General features: G+C 38.2%; 1 protein-coding gene across 2 annotated transcripts; it reads left to right on the plus strand.

Annotated features, from left to right (window-relative positions):
- Window positions 1-1261: 1261 nt before the first annotated feature.
- On the plus strand, window positions 1262-10897 carry C1QTNF2 (C1q and TNF related 2). Of its 2 annotated transcripts, XM_083351336.1 has the most exons (3): window positions 1262-1472; window positions 6371-6622; window positions 9521-10897. In XM_083351336.1, the coding sequence occupies exons 2-3, from the start codon at window positions 6379-6381 to the stop codon at window positions 10132-10134; spliced, it is 858 nt and encodes a 285-aa protein (XP_083207462.1). In that variant the 5' UTR covers window positions 1262-1472; window positions 6371-6378; the 3' UTR covers window positions 10135-10897. The 2 variants fall into 2 exon arrangements, with proteins under 2 accessions (XP_083207462.1, XP_083207461.1); XM_083351335.1 differs by lacking the exon at window positions 1262-1472 and having other exon boundaries at window positions 6025-6622.
- Window positions 10898-19676: the final 8779 nt, after the last annotated feature.

A 19676-nucleotide genomic window follows, 5' to 3' on the forward strand; every position in this document is an offset into this window, starting at 1 on the left:
TTACATGAACTTGAGATACCATATCAATCTAATCAGATAACCCAAGCGGAGACTTCTTGATCAAGCAGCACTTTACTTTTTCAAATTAAGCAGCTGGGTGGCCAACAATCTGAAACGCTGGCAAAGTTACATCCAGAATTGCCACGCCTTAGAAAGTTGGTAGCATTACTTTATAAACTTTGTTAGCCAATGAAAATCAAACAACAGCCATTACATCATAAAGAAGACCTCAATCATTCCTGTTCACTCCCTTATTCCCTCCTTCAGCATATCGCATCGCTGTACATGTTTCCCACACTTGCATGAAATTTCTCTGGTGCAGAAACCGATTACAAAAAGCAAGAAAGCAACAGTTAAACTAAACAATTTCCCTTTGTTCCAGAACCCTTCAGAATCTTGCCACAAAAACATATTTGAAAGATTTCCTTAATATATGTACGGTATTTGTCACTGAGCATCTGCACAATTCTGTTCACTACAGTATATCACTGATCTTAAAGTAAATACATGATACCTGCTCCTGTTGAAATTTGGCAAAATGGTTAGCAACAGAATTAGAAATACAGTGGGACAAAAAAGTATTTAGTCAGCCACCAATTGTGCAAGTTCTCCCACTTAAAAAGATGAGAGAGGCCTGTAATTGTGAAGACTTACAGAAAATGTTTGACCTCTGTCATTGCCAACAAAGAGTATGTAACAAAGTATTGAGATGAACTTTTGTTATTGACCAAATATTTATTTTCCACCACAATTTGCAAATAAATTCATTAGAAATCCTACAATGTGATTTCCTGGATTCTTTCCCCCCATTTTGTCTCTCATAGTTGAGGTATACCTATGATGAAAATTACAGGCCTCTCATCTTTTTAAGTGGGAGAACTTGCACAATTGGTGGCTGACTGAATACTTTTTTGTCCCACTGTACTTCTGAGCTAGATTAAGGGCTACCCACTGACCAGTAATGAGCTATGATCCTCTTCCTTAGAAGCTTTAAGACGTGGACTGGCCAAGGAATTCTGGGAGTTGAAGTCCACATATCTTAGTTGCTAAGACAAAAACATCTAGCATCACCAGATAGCATGTTGAAAACAAGCAGCTCCTGATCCTTGGAAGCCTTTGACACAGGAGAAGGGATTTTTCCAAGTGTTTAGCCACATGTGTGGAAGGTTTTCTTCCCTATCTCACATGACTCAAGGCAGACGCTCAAACACATTACACAATAATCAAAATATGCCTCTGGCAAAGCTGAGCCAAAAAAACAAGCTGCTGGAAGAAACTGGGATGCAAATGCAAGGCAGCAACTTCAACAAACTTTATTTGAGAAGGCAAGCTTTCCAGATGCTTCATTTAAAGGAAGTGCTTTGTGGCAGTAACTCCCAACAAAAGTGGACAAGGTCCTGCTGACGGACATCTGTTTAAGATTCAGCAGATTTTGACTGGATGTCAGGCGCTGCTTGAAGAAAGTGGTGCTGGTAAGTAGCATTTTATTTTTAACTTCGTTAAAGCATTTTTAAAGTAGGGCTTTCAGCCAGAAGCTATGCAAGCTAAAAGTAGGAGCAATTTACTGCTAAAGTAAGCATGCCACCTTAAAACAGTTGATTTCTTGAGGTTTGTATGCCACTGACGGGACGCGGGAAGAAAAAGTACAGTGCAAAAATGCTGAGTTTTAAAATTGCAGTTGCAAAGTCTGTGTCTTATGCAAAAAAAAAGTGTTGCCAAGGAATCGCTGGAATTGTGACTCTCCCATGAATAAGGTCACACATGATCAATGACAGAAGGTAAAATTCTGATGAGCTCAGTTTTAAAACTGTAAAAATAAAAGTGAGGTGGCCAGGATAGTCCTTAATTTGCACATTTCTCTCACTGAACACCAATGATTTGTCTTGGATTCTGTGCTCTCATAAACAACCCATCTGATTTCAACCAAGAAACTTTTTAAAATAAAGATATAACACCAAAAAAGAAAGAAACCCACCGCCCCAAAAGAAATCTTTGCTGTTTCTAGGGAAGGGATAAAATTAATCCAGAAATAAAATATTCATTTTAAGTATCTAAATAATAAAACTAAGAGAACAAAAAAAAATATCCAGAGAGATATTTGCCATGGCTTTTGTGATACAAATGAAGGAGAGATTCATTTCTAATAAGATCCATCTGTTCCTCTTTAGCTGCTAAAAGAAACTTTAAGAGGTTAAAAAATAGCAGATTCACTTTCCATAACTAATCACACTGTGTATTCCATTAAAACTATGAGTTTTTCTTTTCCCATATCTCTGGCAAACAAATTTGATATGCTTTTCTTTCCCACATACTCGCCATTAAACTGGTTAATCTCCCAGATTTTTTAACTGCTCTTGGGCATATCCTGTCTCTTTCTCCTCCCCTCCCCATCTCAAGGGAAGATTCTTTTGTATGCCCAGCCCAGCATGCTTTTCCATGTCATTCTTGTAGCCTTTTATCCTTAAGTCCACTTTCAGTTCAGTTTGTCTTGTCAGGTAAAATTTGTTCTTCTTTCATAATATCTTTTAGAGACATTCTATCCATAGAGGCAGATATTTCTGTTGTCATTGTTAATAGTAATTAAATAATGATTCAGTTATTTAAAAATATCCTTCAGGATTTTCAATATTCTGCATCATTTTGTAACTGTTAAGTCAGGTTTATGTGTTCTTTTTTTTATTGAAAAGTTTTAAAATACATTTTATCTTTAACAATCCGCCCTCCCCCTCCCCTACCTATCCCTCCCTACCCCTACCCCCCTCTCCCCCCCCCCCCCCGACTTCCCAGAGCTAAGTACAGGGTATAAAAACAAAAAACAATCATAAACATCCATATGCTACCAACAATAAGTTCTTAAATCTATCACTCTCTAGCTCATATAAGATAACTACAAACAATACTAATATTTCATATAGAAAAAAAAAGAAAATAGAAAGGAAGACTTATTCAAATGCTAAATGAAACTTTTTAGTCCCATATTTCTTCTGGATATATTCAATCCATTTTTTCCACTCCATAATATAGCGTTCTTGCGAATGATCTTTCAAATAAGCCGAGATCTTTGCCATTTCTGCCAGGACAGAAACCTTTAAAGTCCATTCCTCTATAGTCGGCAATTCCTCCTTCTTCCAGTACTGACCTATTAAAAGTCTTGGTGCTGTAATTAAATTCAACATCAGGTTTATGTGTTCTTTAATTGGAAGCTTCCTTCTAGTGTTCAGAATTTGACTCTATCATGTTTTTTACCTGATTATCTTATATTTTTATGTTGGACTATTATTTTTCTTATGTTTTTATCTTATTATCTTATGCTTTGCCTCATGTATCAAAATATAATAATTTGACTCAGTGTGCCTTAGTGAGAATTTTTCACTAGCTCAGTGCATACAACATGAAATAGAGGAAAATATTGGAGACTAGTCTAAAGACAAAAATCATTAATCATTATCTTTCTTTCAGTTTCCCACTCTCCTGTGTGGTCTTAACTCTTGTGTGGTTATATGTGTGTGTGTGTGTGTGTGTGTGTGTGTGTGTAGGTCTTGGCATATTCGGGTCTTTTCCTGTGTAAGATTGATAGTGTCTTGACGACATTTCGACGAGGTCCCACTCGTCATCTTCAGGCTGGTGTCTTTGGCTTCGTGCTTGTGCATATATATGGTGGAACTCTGTACATAAAAATAATTCATAACACATTTCTCCAACAAGCAATTTGCAATGAGGAAAAAATTGTGTTTGATCTCCATTGCTCCTTTTCTCTGAAGACATACAGACTGTTTCTATCATTCCTAATTCCCCCAGTTTAAGTTATTCTAGGTAGGGACACGGTGGCTCAGTGGGTTAGGATGCTGAGTTTGTCAATCAGAAGGTCGGCAGTTTGGCGGGTCGAATCCCGAGTGCCGCATAACAGAGTGAGTGCCTGTTACTCGTCCCAGCTTCTGCCAACCTAGCAGTTCGATAGCACGTAAAGATGCAAGTAGAAAAATAAGGACCACTACGGTGGGAAGGTAACAGTGTTCCGTGCGCCTTTGGCGTCTAGTCATGCTGGCCACATGACCACAGAGATGTCCTCGGACAAGCGCTGGCTCTTCGGCTTTGAAACGGAGATGAGCACCGGCCCCTAGAGTTGAAAATGACTAGCACACATGTGCGGGGGAACCTTTACCTTTACCTTTAAGTTATTCTAGGAAGTGGTCATAGTTTGATTTTATATTCTGTGATTTAAACTTAAATCTCTTCCCTTTAACTTGGAGTCAAAAAAATACACTCCAGTGCATTTTTTTAAAAAAATATGAGATCTCTTTCTCTCTCTGTCACATACACACATTTATATATCTGTGTCTCTTTTTCCATGATCTGCACTCAGAGACATCTTCTATCTGGTGGTCATTAGTTTGTCGCTCCCAGTTGTAAGCAAATTTTTCATGTCCTAAGAAAACGTTCTCGTCTGTCCGGTGGTCAATACTCCCGCTCGATGATTCAAGGGAAATGGTCTCTGCTCTTCCCCTCTAGGATGTCCTTTCACAGCCATGAAAATAATTTTCACTGCGACTGAAAGAAGAAAATCCAAGCTTAGAAAGGGCCAAAGCTCCCACCAATGGGAATTCATGTTTCTCCGCCACTCCAGAAAAACACCGTAAATCTCTCTCTGCAGTATTACCCTGGAGCTTTCCCACCTCTACAGAAATCACACAAATTGTGGGAACACACTGGATGGCTCCACTCAGATCATCAACAAATACCAACAAAGGAAGTAGATCTTGTGTCAGGTGCCAGTTGTGCTGCTTCCCCTTCCCCGTATCTTGTCTGACAACATCATTCCAGGACCTAATAATATTATTCAAACCTTTACAAATTTAATTTAATTTAATTTAATAATTTAATTTGTATACCGCCCTTCTCCCGAAGGACTCAGGGCGGTGAACAGGGCAATACATAATAAAAAACAGAATACAAAAATTAAAAAGCCATTAAACCATTATGCCCATAAAATTAATACATATTAAAATTAAAACTATTTATAAAAACCCAACCCAAATTTATGTATTTACTAATCTTCCAATATGATACATGCTATTACTTTCTACCAGTGCCCCGCTATTTTCTGCAGTTATTATTTCATTCATTCGTTTATGAATTTACATCCTTCATTTTTGAAGAAACCTCAGTGCCTACTTGGGATCTCTCCTACTTTTACATCTTCATCATGACACTATGAGGTTGGACAATGAGAAAGAATGAAGGGCCCCAACTCATCCATGAGCTCTGTGGTTGAGAAGGGATTTGAACCTAGACTTTCCCATAACTCTGGCCACTGCATTATGCTGGGGTAGTCTCAGTACACCAGCCAGGTAGGTTAGTCTCATTGTACAAAGGAAAAAAAGAAAGAAATTGGTGCAAATCTGAAATAAGTGGGGAAGCATTTCAGACTTCCATTTTATGTCTTGTGGCTTAAAAAAACCAGTCTTGGTAAAGAAAAATCCCACTATTTGCATAAATCAGCTATCCAATAGAGAGAGCGTACTTGTATGGTACTACTTAACGCGGTGGCTCAGTGGGTTAGGACGCTGAGCTTGTCGATCAGATGTCGGCAGTTTGGCGGGTCAAATCCCGAGTGCCGCGTAAGAGAGTGAGCGCCTGTTACTCGTCCCAGCTTCTGCCAACCTAACAGTTTGAAAGCACGTAAAAATGCAAGTAGAAAAATAGGGACCACTACAGTGGGAAGGTAACAGTGTTCCATGCACCTTTGGTGCCTAGTCATGCCAGCCACATGACCACGGAGACGTCCTCGGACAAGCGCTGGCTCTTTGGCTTTGAAACGGAGATGAGCACTGGCCCCTAGAGTCGGAAACAACTAGCACACATGTGCAGGGGAACCTTTACCTTTATCTTTTACTTAACAATTGCCTGGGAAATGACCATCATTAATCACATAATCCACTTCCTTTAATTCCTTCATTTCGTTTTAATGCTTATAATTCCATCAACCATCGGTGGATCTATGCTTCTAACTCCTGTAACATTGCAAAAAGGGTCCTTCTGGGTGTAAAATGGGACAACTTGCCACAGCCAACTCCATGTAGGACAACTCACCATGGACAACTCGCTGCGGGACAATTTAACAATTCTATTTAATTATTTAAAATAAAAAAATTATTTTAATTTTTGTCATTCACATTTCATTCTGTCCCTCTTTTTGCAACCTTTCTTCAATGATTCTATCCCACTATTTCTTTGATGTTAGTGTAACTCTTGTCCTACAGTGAGTTGTCCTGTTAATTATGTAACATGTCCCACTACTCTAATGCTCCTGCCAGTCCCAGCTGCTTCTTGCAACATGCACCCCTAATTGCTTCTGTTTCATTTCTTGCAGGTATCACCATGATCTTCCTTTTTCTGGTTGCCTGGATTACTCCCTGTATAGCTAATCAATTTCTCAGTAGCTTTGCGAAAGCAGAAATTCAGAAAAATTCCAGGCAAGTAATCTGCAGTGTGCTAGGACCACAAGGCCCTCCAGGTGCTCCCGGAGCTCCGGGTGCTCCTGGGAATATAGGAAGGATGGGTTTTCCAGGAAAAGATGGACGAGATGGAGAAGATGGACAGAAAGGAGAGCCAGGGGAGGAAGGTAAGAGACAGTTTCTTTTTCAAGATAATTTTCTGTCTCAGAAGGAGTCCAAAAAGAATGGGGAAGTCTAAATCAGCCATTACAGTACTAAATCCATTTTCTTTCATAAGCCCTTCCTACATATTACCTCTCTCCAAAATCAAAAGGAAGAACGTGATTTTTTTAATATATTCAAACAAGGTATTAGTTATGGTATCTTAATTTATTATTTCAGAAGTCCATAATCATAACTTATGATAGAGGTAAAATTCAGAGGCTTCATTCAGCCCACCAAGATTACTCTTTTATGGTATCCCAAAACTTCCCAGAGCAGCTGGGGCTAAAACTTTACACACTTTGGGGAGTAGAGTTTAAATAGTAAAATATTTCTTTTTTTCAGCATTATAGCTGTATAAGGCAGGGGTCCCCAACCGCTGGGCCATGGCCTGGAATCGGGTCATGTGAGCACAGCTCCACTTGCACAAGCAGCAGGTGAGCACGTGCGCACATGAAGCTCCATTTCCACAAATGAAGCTGCGCTCACAGGAAACCATCCTTCACCTGCCACCACCACCAGTGTGCAAAGCCAGAAAAAGATTGGGGACCGCTGGTTTAAGGCATATATCATTAAAAAAAAGCACTGAAACTCTTTCCCAAATCAGGCTTTGAACCTGCTCATTTTGGGAACAATGTGACATATTAAGAAAAGTCTGATATGGTCCTCCACGTAACAGAGGCTATATTCACCAATTATAGGTTGCACAATTAACTATGGGTAGATTCACACGTCATGCTAATTCAAGAGGTTATCCTCGTTTACAAACCATAATAGCTTATTTACACGAGTTTGCACTTCATATTCAGCACACTGTGGGACCCCAGACAATAAAACATAGGTATCATTGTCAAATGGTCTATTCTATATCTCCATCAGAATTGAGATGTGTGGTAGGATGGTAAGATGACTCCTGAGTTTTAAACAGCAAGTATAAATAGTCTGTCCAGGTATATGTTTGAAGGAGGATGATAAAATTACCCAAGAAGGCTCTTTAGGTGCTCTGTATTTTTAATTCTAACTGAGCTTTTTATCAGTTGGACATGGTTGGGCAGGTTTTAGATAGTTTGGCTCATGTTTAATTTTAAAAAAACACAATATAAACTAAATGAAATTGAAAGGACACAGATATTAATATTTCTTCTGGTTCCTAGGCCTGCTCAGGGATGATACAGAGGAGAAAGATTGTATCTGGAACGATGAGGCCAAATTGGGCTGTAATTGTACTGTCTGGCTGACTTTGTTTATAAATAGAAATTATCTAACTCTGGGTTGGATGGAGAATTAGCTTCCTGCCAAGAGGACTCTTAACCACTAACAAATATCAGGAAAAGCCTTTTTTGCACATTTTTGGACTAACAGATGTTATAATGTCTACATTTTTGCAAACTGTAATTGACTTTATCAGATGCACAGAGCAGTTAACACATGAAGGATTTAATTTGGATTTTTTTTTCTCATCTTAGTGTTTTCTTGCAAGTGCAGGGTCCACTTTTTCCAGATCTACCAAGTGTTGATCCTTTGATTGCAACAGAAATTAAACTACTGGCTTATCACCAGAGCTGACTGGCCCAAAGTCACTCAGCCAACTTTCATGCCTTTGGCAGGACTGAAACTCAATCTCTCAGTTTCTAGCCAGGTGCCTTAATCACCACTTAGACTGGCTTTCAAATGATTTTTGGATTTAATATAGGATTTAAATTGGGATGAGGTGGAGAAAACAGGATGTTTATGGAAATATAGCTTACATGTGGGACAAATTACAGCTCATTTATCAATGAACAAATGTAATGTGTTAGAAATACTTGTGTTTGTTAAGACCTTCTGAGACAACTTTAAACCTTTTGATGTAGATTCAGCAATCTCTCACTCAATTGTGTTGGCAAAATTCCATGTAATCTTTATTAAAAGTGTATGCTTTTTAATAAAAAAAATTTTTTCTCTGAAAAGACCACTCCTTCCAATTTTCAGCTACCATAGATTAACATGGTGCTCCTTCTACAAAATCCTCACTTAGAGAGGACTTTGAAATTAATTGAGTTTTGTTCTGTTAGAAGAAAGGGGACATGATTTTCACCAATTACCTTCTTCCTTCTAAAAAAATCTTCTCCAGAAGGTTGACAGAGCTTTCAAAACAATTAGGGTATGGAAAGCAGAAGAATTGGCAAGAGAGTGGAAATTGTTTAGATGCAATTTCACTTGGGATCCTTCCATTTGCAAAAAAAACTCTGATCCAACCCCTACTTAGCATAAAAACAGGTAGTAATAACTGCAAATATGAACGATAATTCAACTGGGAGGTTTAGCATACAGCTACTGATTATGTAGCATCCTTCTGCTAGAGATATTCCACTTTTAATTTTTTTATTAAATTTCGTTATTAGATAAAAAGAAGAAATAAACGTACAAAGAGAGAAGAAAAAATCACTTCTTGGCTTTGTCTGATGTAGTAGATTTTACAAAAATAATTTGTGCTAGAAATATTGATTCCAATCCCACAGAACAATAAGCCTGAATTTTACAACGGTGGTTTGTTCATGAAGCTGCAGTGGTTTCATTTACCCATTCAGTAATAGTTACATATCATGACAAGCCCAGAATAAAACAAACTTACAAGATGTGTGAATCCTTTTTTTTCCTTCCTTTCTTTCAAATACCTATCTAGAAGAGAATATATTCTCTCATCCACATTTTTTAACACAATGACCAGGACAAAAAAGATGGGGATATTGTTCCCATAAAATAATGCAGTTCAAAATAGGTGGGAAATTCCTGGGTTGCAGAAACAATTTTGGCCCTCTGGTTGTTCCAAAGACCCATGAGTCCCTTGTATGATTACTCATTGTGATTGTTCTTTCTCATAGGTACCCAAGGCAGGATGGGAAATCCAGGCCATCCAGGACCAAAAGGAAAACCAGGAGCCATTGGCAAAGCTGGTCTCCGTGGTCTAAAAGGCCCCAAGGGCCTCCCTGGAAAAGGTGGGGGGTCTGGAAAGAAAGGGCCCCGAGGAGCCCAAGGAGACCTTGGGATGTCTGGCCCTTGCAAATGCAAGGTCAAGAAAGCCAGATCAGCTTTCTCTGTTGCTGTGACTAAAAGTTACCCAAAAGAGAGACTGCCCATCAAATTTGACAGGATCCTCATGAATGAAGGTGGAAATTACAACACTTCCAGTGGGAAATTTATATGCAACATCCCCGGCGTCTATTATTTCACTTACGATATCACACTGGCCAATAAACACTTGGCTATTGGGCTGGTCTACAATGGTCAGTACAGGATAAAGACATTTGATGCCAACACTGGGAACCATGACATTGCTTCTGGATCGACAATCCTTTCCCTAAAGCAGAAGGATGAAGTGTGGCTGCAGATATATTACTCAGAACAGAATGGGCTGTTCTATGATCCTTACTGGACAGATAGCATTTTTACTGGCTTTCTGATATATGCTGATCAGGATTATCTCAATGAAATGTAAAGGGGACTGCCAAACTCAACAAACCTAATGGAAGACAAGAAGCATGGAAAATTATGTACATTTATCTTTGAAGAAGTCCTTCAGCCACAAAAGCAGACCTCAGAGGACAATGGCCTACAGCTCCTCCAATATTTATATCATTAATCTAAATCTTGGAGTTTCTTTGTCTCGGATGGTACAGACCCTTAAAGATTTATTCTTTTCCATAGATATGCATTCACAAATGGTTTCCAAATGAGAGGGAATGGGAGAAAAGAGATAACTTTTTATCGATTTATATGACTCCATGATCTGGATGAGAAGTCTTCTGTGCTCCTGAGTATGCGAGATGCTTATTATCAATGTCCTTTCCTGCAAAACACAAAAGAAATAATTTTTATCTTATACCTACCAATGCTGATGCTCCTTCTCTAAAATAGAAAGAGATACTTATCCTGTGCTGCAAATGATGGTCAGATATTACTTAAACTAGAACTGAATTTATCTGCCTAGTTTCTGAATGCCTGCATAGAAGGACAATGCCTTTGAGAGTTTCAGGAATGTGCTTTTCAAAAATACTATCTTTAATCAGGAAACCCATAGATGCATCTGGTGATCTTCTGCTGTAAAGCATGTGTTCCAATGCTGAAAGTGTATGGTCCTTCCCCTAAATTCAGGGCAGCACGACATCGTCTCTCTTTATCACTTTACATGTTTTTAATAACACCAAAAGGATCTGATATGCTAAAAAAATATGCTACTATTAAACCGTCACAAATATTCACAAGTACTCCATTTTCCCTGAAAAATCTCCTTTATTCTATGAGCAAATATAAATGGTATCTGGTTCTCAAACCAAATATATAAGCAAGTAGCTTTGAAATGTTTAAAGAATCAAATGTGGCATCGATTATTCTACACATGATCCTGTTTCATTAGGAACTGATTGTATGTTGGCTAGCAAAGCATTATAGGGTGAGTGGTATAACTGGAATCTGTAACAATGACTTGATCTAAAGCTCTCCTGAGAAAGGCATGCTGGATTCCCACTCCATCATTGCCAGTGCATAATGCCAGTACCCACAGGCCAAATAGAATTAACAGGACGATTTTATTGTGCAATAACATGTTAATACTGCAGACTACAATAATAGCAAGAAAGGGAAACACCACATTAATCTAGATTTTTCTGATTTTTAAAAGATTTAATCTTATTAATCCCTATTCTTTTTCCGAGCATTGAGAAAATATTTTCAATTTGCCTTAAACTATTTCATTTGGAAATACCTAAAGGTAAGGGATAGCCAAATAACTATAATTGCTCTTGACTTGAATTGACCAGGAGAAAGAGTTTGTTGCTTAACAGTTCAATAACAAAGCATTATATTGAAAGCTCTAGAAGACCATATTCCCAGGTGGTTTCTTATAACATACTTTTTTGTTCATTTTTTTTCTTTAAAAGTCACTGTGGTTGGTAGCTATTCTTGTGAATGGAAGCAATGTACATGAAAAACCAGTATTTTACAGCACTTCAGGATCAAACCCAGACCACACTAATTTAAAGATATATTTTGGGAGCTTTCTGCTCTTTCCTCTCCTCTCTTTTGCTGTCCTGCCAGGTACCCAGAGGATCTGCCTGGGTGCCTAGGCCATAACCATTTCCTCCTGCCTATCTCTCATTCACAATTTTGCTCTGCTCCTATGGCCAAGGGCAGGGGGAGAGAACCTTCTGCTAGTTTAATATCAGAGGGTGACTGTTTAATATACTCCTCAAACAGAAGAGTCTCTGGGCTGTGCAGCCAACAGCTGGGGCTTGACTAGTTCATCATGTTTTCTATGGTTTCTCAGCTGCAGTTTTTTTCATTCATGCCTTAGGCCAGGGGTCTTCAAACTTGGCCCTTTTATGACTTGTGAATTTCAACTCCCAGAATTCCTCAGCCAGCCTGGCTGAGGAATTCTGGGAGTTGAAGTCCACAAGTCACGAAAGGGCCAATTTTGAAGACCCCTGCCTTAGGTTATGCTTCAGACATTGGATAATGATATATCTGAGTACCGTGGTCAGATTTCTAATCCAGGATTTCTGATTTACCAAAACCAGAGGCTTCACCGGAATTTTCAATAAACTACAATGATTCAGGAAGTTATAATCATGTTATGAAGCCCTTCACAAATGTTTGAGAACATATAATGAATCAAAGCAAACTAGAATGAAACTAGAAGCATTTCATTTTCCCAGAGATCTCTCTCACCACAATTCTTTAAATAAACCAGCAGGCCATTTTAAATCAGGATATGATAGCATCATGCTGTGGACTACAGGATGAAAACTGCTGTTATAACAAGGAATACTATGTGTTAGGATAAAAATTAAAAGAATAATCCTTAGAGATGAAGCAACATTTAAGAAGCCTGGGATTGAACAAGGCATTCAGGTACCATAATATGCTTTGAAATCATGTTCCAAAATTGTCCTACTGTAACTTCCTATTAGATCACTGTATAATCATTTAGGGAACTTCCAGACATCTAATCTTTGTCCTTTTACCAAATGTGGGGTTTACAGTTTGTATCTCTAGGTTGAATATCTCCAACGTATGGGCTATGCTATCTAAATATTGCATTAATTTAAGAGTGATTAAGTGTCATATCACTAATGACAACCAAGAACTAATTTCAAACCGTCTAGTCCAGGGGTCCCCAAGCCCCGGTCTGTGGACCAGAACCGGGCCATGGCATGACAGCAACCGGTCCACACAAACAAGCAAAGCCCCATCCGCGAGATGCAGGCAGCACACAAAACAACGCACCGTCTGGTCTGCAGAAAAACCTCGCTCCATGGAACTGGTCCCTGGTGCCCAAAAGGTTGGGGACTTCTGATCTAGTCCAACATAATGAATTCAGATTGTGCAAAGATGCCTTAAGCCCTATATTGAGTGCAGGCAGTGGGAAGGATTTAAGTGGATTCTAAGAGCCATGATTTTTGACAAAATATTGGTTGCTCTACATTCTGATCTAATGGAAATCACAAACAGTTGATTTCTACAACTCTGCAGACCTTCTCAATAGTCCATTTTTCCATTGATGGGAATGCTTGCCTCATGCTTTCTCCTGGCTCAAGCTAGCCATTATTCTCTCCCCTTCCCCTCCATAGAAGTACAGGATCCTGTTCCTGAGTCATGTCTCTTCCTGCATGCATTGTTTAAACATGTCTCCATCTTTGCCCATCTCATGGATACAACTATAAGAACAAGCATTTAATTGCAAAATTGTCAGAATGCTAGCATTTTATCTTCCCACTCAAATGGATGGAGGAATACTGTAAAATAGCTGGGAAACCTTTACAATTTTTCTTTCCTCCTGAAGCTACTCCTGTTTTTGTATGCCACCAGAAACACGCACACAAATGCTGTATTGTACCGAAAGAAAGAAGGCTGTAGGAATTTTATCTTATTTCTTTTCTCTGTGGAGTTGGATTTTGTTTCTTTATCTGGCAGTAAGTCTGGGGTGGAATAAAGTGCTGTGGAAGTCCGCAGATGAAGTTAATCAGAAGGGGAAAAACAACTATAGTGGTAACTTTAAGCCTTTAAAATGTCATGTAGCTAAGGACAATGTTCCAAATTCCACAGAGTTTTCATCAGGCTAAATTATTGATGAAAACCAAGAAGCAGGAGAAAAGTAACAAAAAAGTGTAAAGTAGAGGCAAAGTATTTTCTATCATAAGAAGTTGGGACGTGTATGAAAAATGGTGCAGAGATCTGTGAGGAAAATGTCTGATAGATTTCACATCCTTCCATGTGTAAGAGAGAGAATTCTAAATCCAGAAAGGCTTTGATCCCTGTAGTCTCTCTGTAGACACTGGAACCCGAGCAGATAACTCACAGAGGTGAAATTTGCCTATGGCTTTACAAAATTTTATAGTAAAATATTGCTAGATGTGACTTTCATACTGAAGAAATACAGTGGCATGTATTTCTTGCTTTCTTGCTTCAGCTGACCTGAAAGCTTATTGTCAGGTAGAAGATGTGTATGTATCTCTGTGCCCCAGAAGCAGAAAAATAAGAAATCCTCCCAGGTAAATAATGCATATGTCCACCCAAATAATTATATAGCTGGAGGATGATGACAGTGGAAAAAGATACGAGGGTTTTGTGATTTGAGCATAAAACTGTGTCTTCTTTAAAAGATTAACCATTTTATTCAGGCACAAAATAAACTGAATATATTTTGGTAGATGTTTATATGTACTGATATTTTACCTGATATTTCTTGCAAATCTAAAGTGAAATTAGTAAGGGAAGAAAAGAAAAGCAGAAACTCAGCAACTTATTGGCCAAATAACCTACTATCATTCTGAAGTTTCACAACAGTGCTCACTGCACATGGCCACTCAGAAACTAAACAGGTAGGGCCCTCTTTACTTTACTTTGTGCAAAATGCTGAGCCAGAAATACAATTTTGAATTAAAGCTGTTTTCAAAACAGAACTAGGAGTGTTTTAGTACATGCTCTTAATGCACACTTGCAAATAACTAAAACATCAGATGGTTTTCCATTTGCACATCTTAAGTTCTGGAAATGAGTATCTTTTGTAAATATATAAAGCCTGTTGCCTCTCTCATATTTCATGGGGCTCTTTGAAGTGTGCCATTAATGATGTATTCCAGATGAATCAAGATTGAAGCAGCGGAATGTTGTCCCCCACACACTAGAGGTGGCAATGGAAAGATTCCCATACATATACATGATATGTGGATGACAAAGCTACAACTGCCTCTTTAAAATTGTCTGATGTTTTTCAAGCTTTTAGCTAGCTCTCTAATGCATCAGTACGTCCTTTTGGAGATTGCAAAATTCTACAACGAGCATTTAAATTCAAAGTAAGGAACTCTGTATCCGTTATTCAGGAAAAGAGGTTTCATATTTTCTTCTCTGATGTGAGCTATACTTTCTTCCTACAATCTTTCGAGCATATTGAAAAGCTTTCACTATTACTTGTAAGCATGTGAACAAAGGTAAGCATATCTTGGCTAGACATCTGTGCTATTGGCATGCAAGGTGACTTGCAACCTAGAAAGCTTCTCCTGGGTATTCCAAGATTCTGTTGTTTTGACAGTTGGGCAGTTGTGAGATGTTCTCAAGAGATCAACTTAGAAAGAGTTTGCCTTTTTTACTGATCTCAGATGTGTTTGGTAACTATTATTTTGTCTCCCTTACTCACTCTGTTCTTTAAAAAGTCATAGGCAATGGCATTTTTATGTTGTTAGTAGTATATATATATTAATATTAAGTACTGTTTATATTTGATGAGTTGCCAAGAGTAGCTATAATCTCTTCTCTACATTGTTATGAATCAACCTCACAATTTTACAAGAGAAGCTGTGTGCAAGTCAGCACTATAATGAAACTCTAGGAGGTAAATTATAATATACCAAACACCACCTTTGTCGATCCTGGAGCTTTTAACTGCACAGTCTTCTTAGAAAAATAATTTTTAGAGCTGTATTCTGATGAAGGTCTTGAGAAAAATAAATCCTGTCAACCTCCACGTCACAGTGATTTGTGCCCTCAAATCAATATCAGCTCTCAACAACCACATAGATCTTCAGATAATCTCTCTCCAAGTTGACCCTTCAGGTTTTTTAATTGTTCATCCTTCAGTAATTCAGACCATTTACCTTGCTGTTGGCCATCTCTTTTTTTCCATCCATCTTTCCAAGCAATAAACACTTTTCAAGAGATCCAAGTCTATGTATAATATCAGTGATATTGTTTAGATAGGTGTTAAGATTACAACTATGAGTTCTGGCTTCTTGCAACTACTTATTAGAATACTTGTCTCTCATGGTATGATAGATGAAAATCTAGCAATGTTTGGAATCTATAACTTTTCTTCATTTATATACTGCCAGGGCAAATTGTTGTGCAATAATGACAAAATGAAAAAAAATAGTAGGGTGTTGTTGTTTTCTCTGATACCTTCATGAACTCTGTGTTTAGATATGAAGAAACTAATAGGTATGGCTATACTGTAAGCTTAACATGAATCAACTGCCTTATAGGTATTTTTATTCCTGCATATTTTGTTATCTACACATTTTGCTGTACAATATACATACTTGGATTTTTCCCAGCCAGTGCTATTGGACAAAAAAAAACCTCTGAAGTGTAAGACTAGAATGTATAACTTTCTCCCATCTAATATCCTCCAGGACTACAGTCTGATTTTCCTCAATCAGTGTGCCAGATTGGCTGCAGACAATGAGAGATGTGGTCCAACACATCTGATGGGCACATGTTGAGAAAGTCTGTTCTAGATCTCATTATTTCTGAGAGTTTGAGAATATATTAAAAGAACATTGGTTCTTCCTCAGTTAACTCAATTTCAGGTCTGCATTCTTTGTACTATTCAAAGATGTCTTCAAGGCTTTCATGATATTATATCTCATTTTCATCTGTATATATAAGTACTATGATTGTAGAAAGAAAAGAAACATATATTAACATTTAGCTATCCATTTTATGCAAAAGAAAATGAGGTAATACATTGTTCTAGTTGTGTGAAAGTATTTGATGTTCTTGCAAAAATTGAAAATGTTATTTGGGAATACCTCATGAATAGCTCAAAAGTAAATGTACATATGCTGTTATTTGGTTCATAACTGACATTATTTTCTTTAGTTTTAAATATTATGTTCTTAAGTATGATAAAAAAATTCACTGATGAGCAAAAGTAGGAAAGAATGCTGTTCATTAGTGTTGTAGTTCAAACTTGCTGTATGTTTTATTCCTCTATCCTGCCTTAGAATGTATGAGGCTGATAGTTGTGGGGCTAAATTAGAATGTCTGATCCAAAACATAATTCATGAAATAGTCACCCCATACATAATTTCCCAATAACAAAGTTATCTCACCTTCTATAAACAAGTCAGCATTCCTAACTAAATGGGATATTTTCCATTTGCGTCAGTCTTCCTAAATCTCTCTCATTGACCTTCCTATAGATAGTCCTTGACTTATGACAAGCAGTTGTTAAGTAAGTTGTGCCTGATTTTGTGACATTTTTTGCCATAGTTAAGTGAATCATTGCAGTTGTTTTGGGAATCCAGATTCCCCCATTGACTTTGCTTTTTGGAAGCCCTCTGGAAAGGTTGCAAATGGCAATCATTTGATCCCCGGAACGCTGAAACTGTTTAAAGTACATGCCATGTGCTCAAATTTGATCGTGTGACTGGGGATGCTGTGATAGTAATGAGTGAAGACCAGTCATAAGTCATTTCTTATACTATTGTTGTAACTTTGAATGGTTGCTAAATGAATGGTTGCAAATCCAGGACTGCCTGTATTTCTCAGCAATAACCTATCAATTTTATCCTTTCATCTGCCCAATGATTGGCAAACAAACAAGATTTTGCCAAAGGACAACAGATACATAAATCTAAAGTCTTTAGATAAAGAATCCAGCACCTCCCCACCAGTAATCAGCACTCAGATCAGCATAGATTAACTCCAAGGTCACCTTCAGACCAACAATCAAGTAAAGCAATACCTCAGTCAAGAAACTGTTAAAGAGCCATTAGTAAACAGCCCAACCAAAGAATCCCTAAGACCACCCCCACCCACACTGACAGAGCAAGACACCAGAATATAAACTGACAGCAAGCAGCACTCCTTAGTAGCACTGATGATGTTACCTAGTTAGGTTAATGAAATGTCTGCAAGAAAACAAGCAAGCTCAGAGAGCACCAAGGACCACTCCTATCCATCCATCCGTCTATCCATCCATCTGGCTATCTGGCTAGCTATTTTACCACTCTTGTCCCTAGACCATAAGAGGGGCAACTTAACATCCTTCAAAGAAGCATTATCTCCTTTATTTCAATATCATCCAGGGTGGATAAAATTGTTAGGCTTTTGCAATCATTGTCCTGTAGGGAAGTCAAGTGACTGGACAATGACTGAGAAGAGAGGCAATAGGTAGGTTAGAAATCAACAACAGCCAGGGTCATGTCAGTTTAGTTTGTTGCAACTTTAAGGATAGTAGAAATAGCACTGAACAGTGAGAAAAACCCTCCAGGAGTATGAAGCATAACTACTCTTCTCAATCGAACTTATAAACATCAATATCAGTAAGTACTGCTCCTCCCTTGCACATTCCAAGTTGGCTATCTGCAATAGGACACCAGCCTTAAGTCTGAACTAATTTACTGCATTAGCATTAGGCTGAGATTCAATATCTAAGTATTTGCTGTCGGTCACATTGAAAACTAGTTTAGTTAAGGCACCAGGCTATAGAAACTGAGAGACTAGAGTTCAAATCCCACCTTTAAGCACAAAGCCTGCTGGGTGACTTTGGGCTAGTCACTTTCTCTCCGCTCTAGGAAGTAGACAAGAGCATTCCCCAAAAACCTTGCCAAGAAAACCCGTCACCAGGAGTCAAAATTGACTTGAAGGCACTCCTTCCCAAATGGCCATATTGAGTATCACTGTGCATCTGAGCCCTCAATATTGCAAAATGCTCAGATGTTAAGCATGTTTTTGTCAGCCCTTCAAGGGAGACCAAGTCAAAAAACAGACTCCACAAGAATAACTGGTACTCTATTTTATTGATATTAGCTATAGTAACAGAATCCTGAAAGCCTGTGTTTTCTCTATCCTCCTCCTCCTTAACTCAAGACAGTTAAGGCAGAACTAGTTTGAGTTTGTTTCTAATTGTCCTATACTGAAATAATGTTTTCTAAATGGATGCCAAGCAGTTTCTCCAAGATCATCTCTGTGTTCTCTACATTTAATATCAGGTAACATTTTATAATTATCACTCTCTAGGGAGTGTGGGTAAAAGACCTCTGTTAGCAAGTTAACAATCTGGGTCTCCTACTTGGGGTGGTGGTGTTTGTACTAGATGAGCTCAAAGATCCCTTTCACCTCTATTCTGATTCCTCATCAAACTATAATTCCTAAGATACAGTGTGAAGTCAAACTTAAGATTTGTTTAAAAGGTGACTTTTCTCTTGAGTTGAGTTTGACTTGTTCACAAAATTCTTTGACAAAAGTATGGAAGTATTTTGTCAGATTTCCCCCCACACACGCACACTACTGTTTGGTCTACCCTACAACCTAGGAATTTCCAAGCGTGACATGCTGAGGCCACTGTCTGGAACCAAACAAAATTAACAGTGAGATATGCTGTAGACTGCTTTTATTCTCCCTAAGCACTGGATGCCACCGGCTTCAGCAATTAGCAAGAGTTCAATAGGCTGAGCTTTTCTAAATACATTTATCTTCATGCTGAGCACAATTGCCTAATAATTCAGTCACCTCCGATTTCTGTCCTTAAAAGCAAAATTCTGTCACAATGCAGCATCAAACAACACAGCACTGCAACTCTCAGGTGATTTCCAAATACTCTCTAAAGAAAAATAGTAGTGATTTGCTGCTCACAATTAATGAATGAATGAACCTTTATTGTCAAAGTACAACCATGTATACATTGAGATTGGCTGAGCCAATGAGGAAAGGACCAATAAAGCACTTTGGGAACAGCTGCTATTTTTTTTTCCAAGCTAA

Source organism: Vipera ursinii, assembly GCF_947247035.1.
Source record: "Vipera ursinii genome assembly, chromosome: 2".
Taxonomy (NCBI): Eukaryota; Metazoa; Chordata; class Lepidosauria; order Squamata; family Viperidae; genus Vipera; species Vipera ursinii.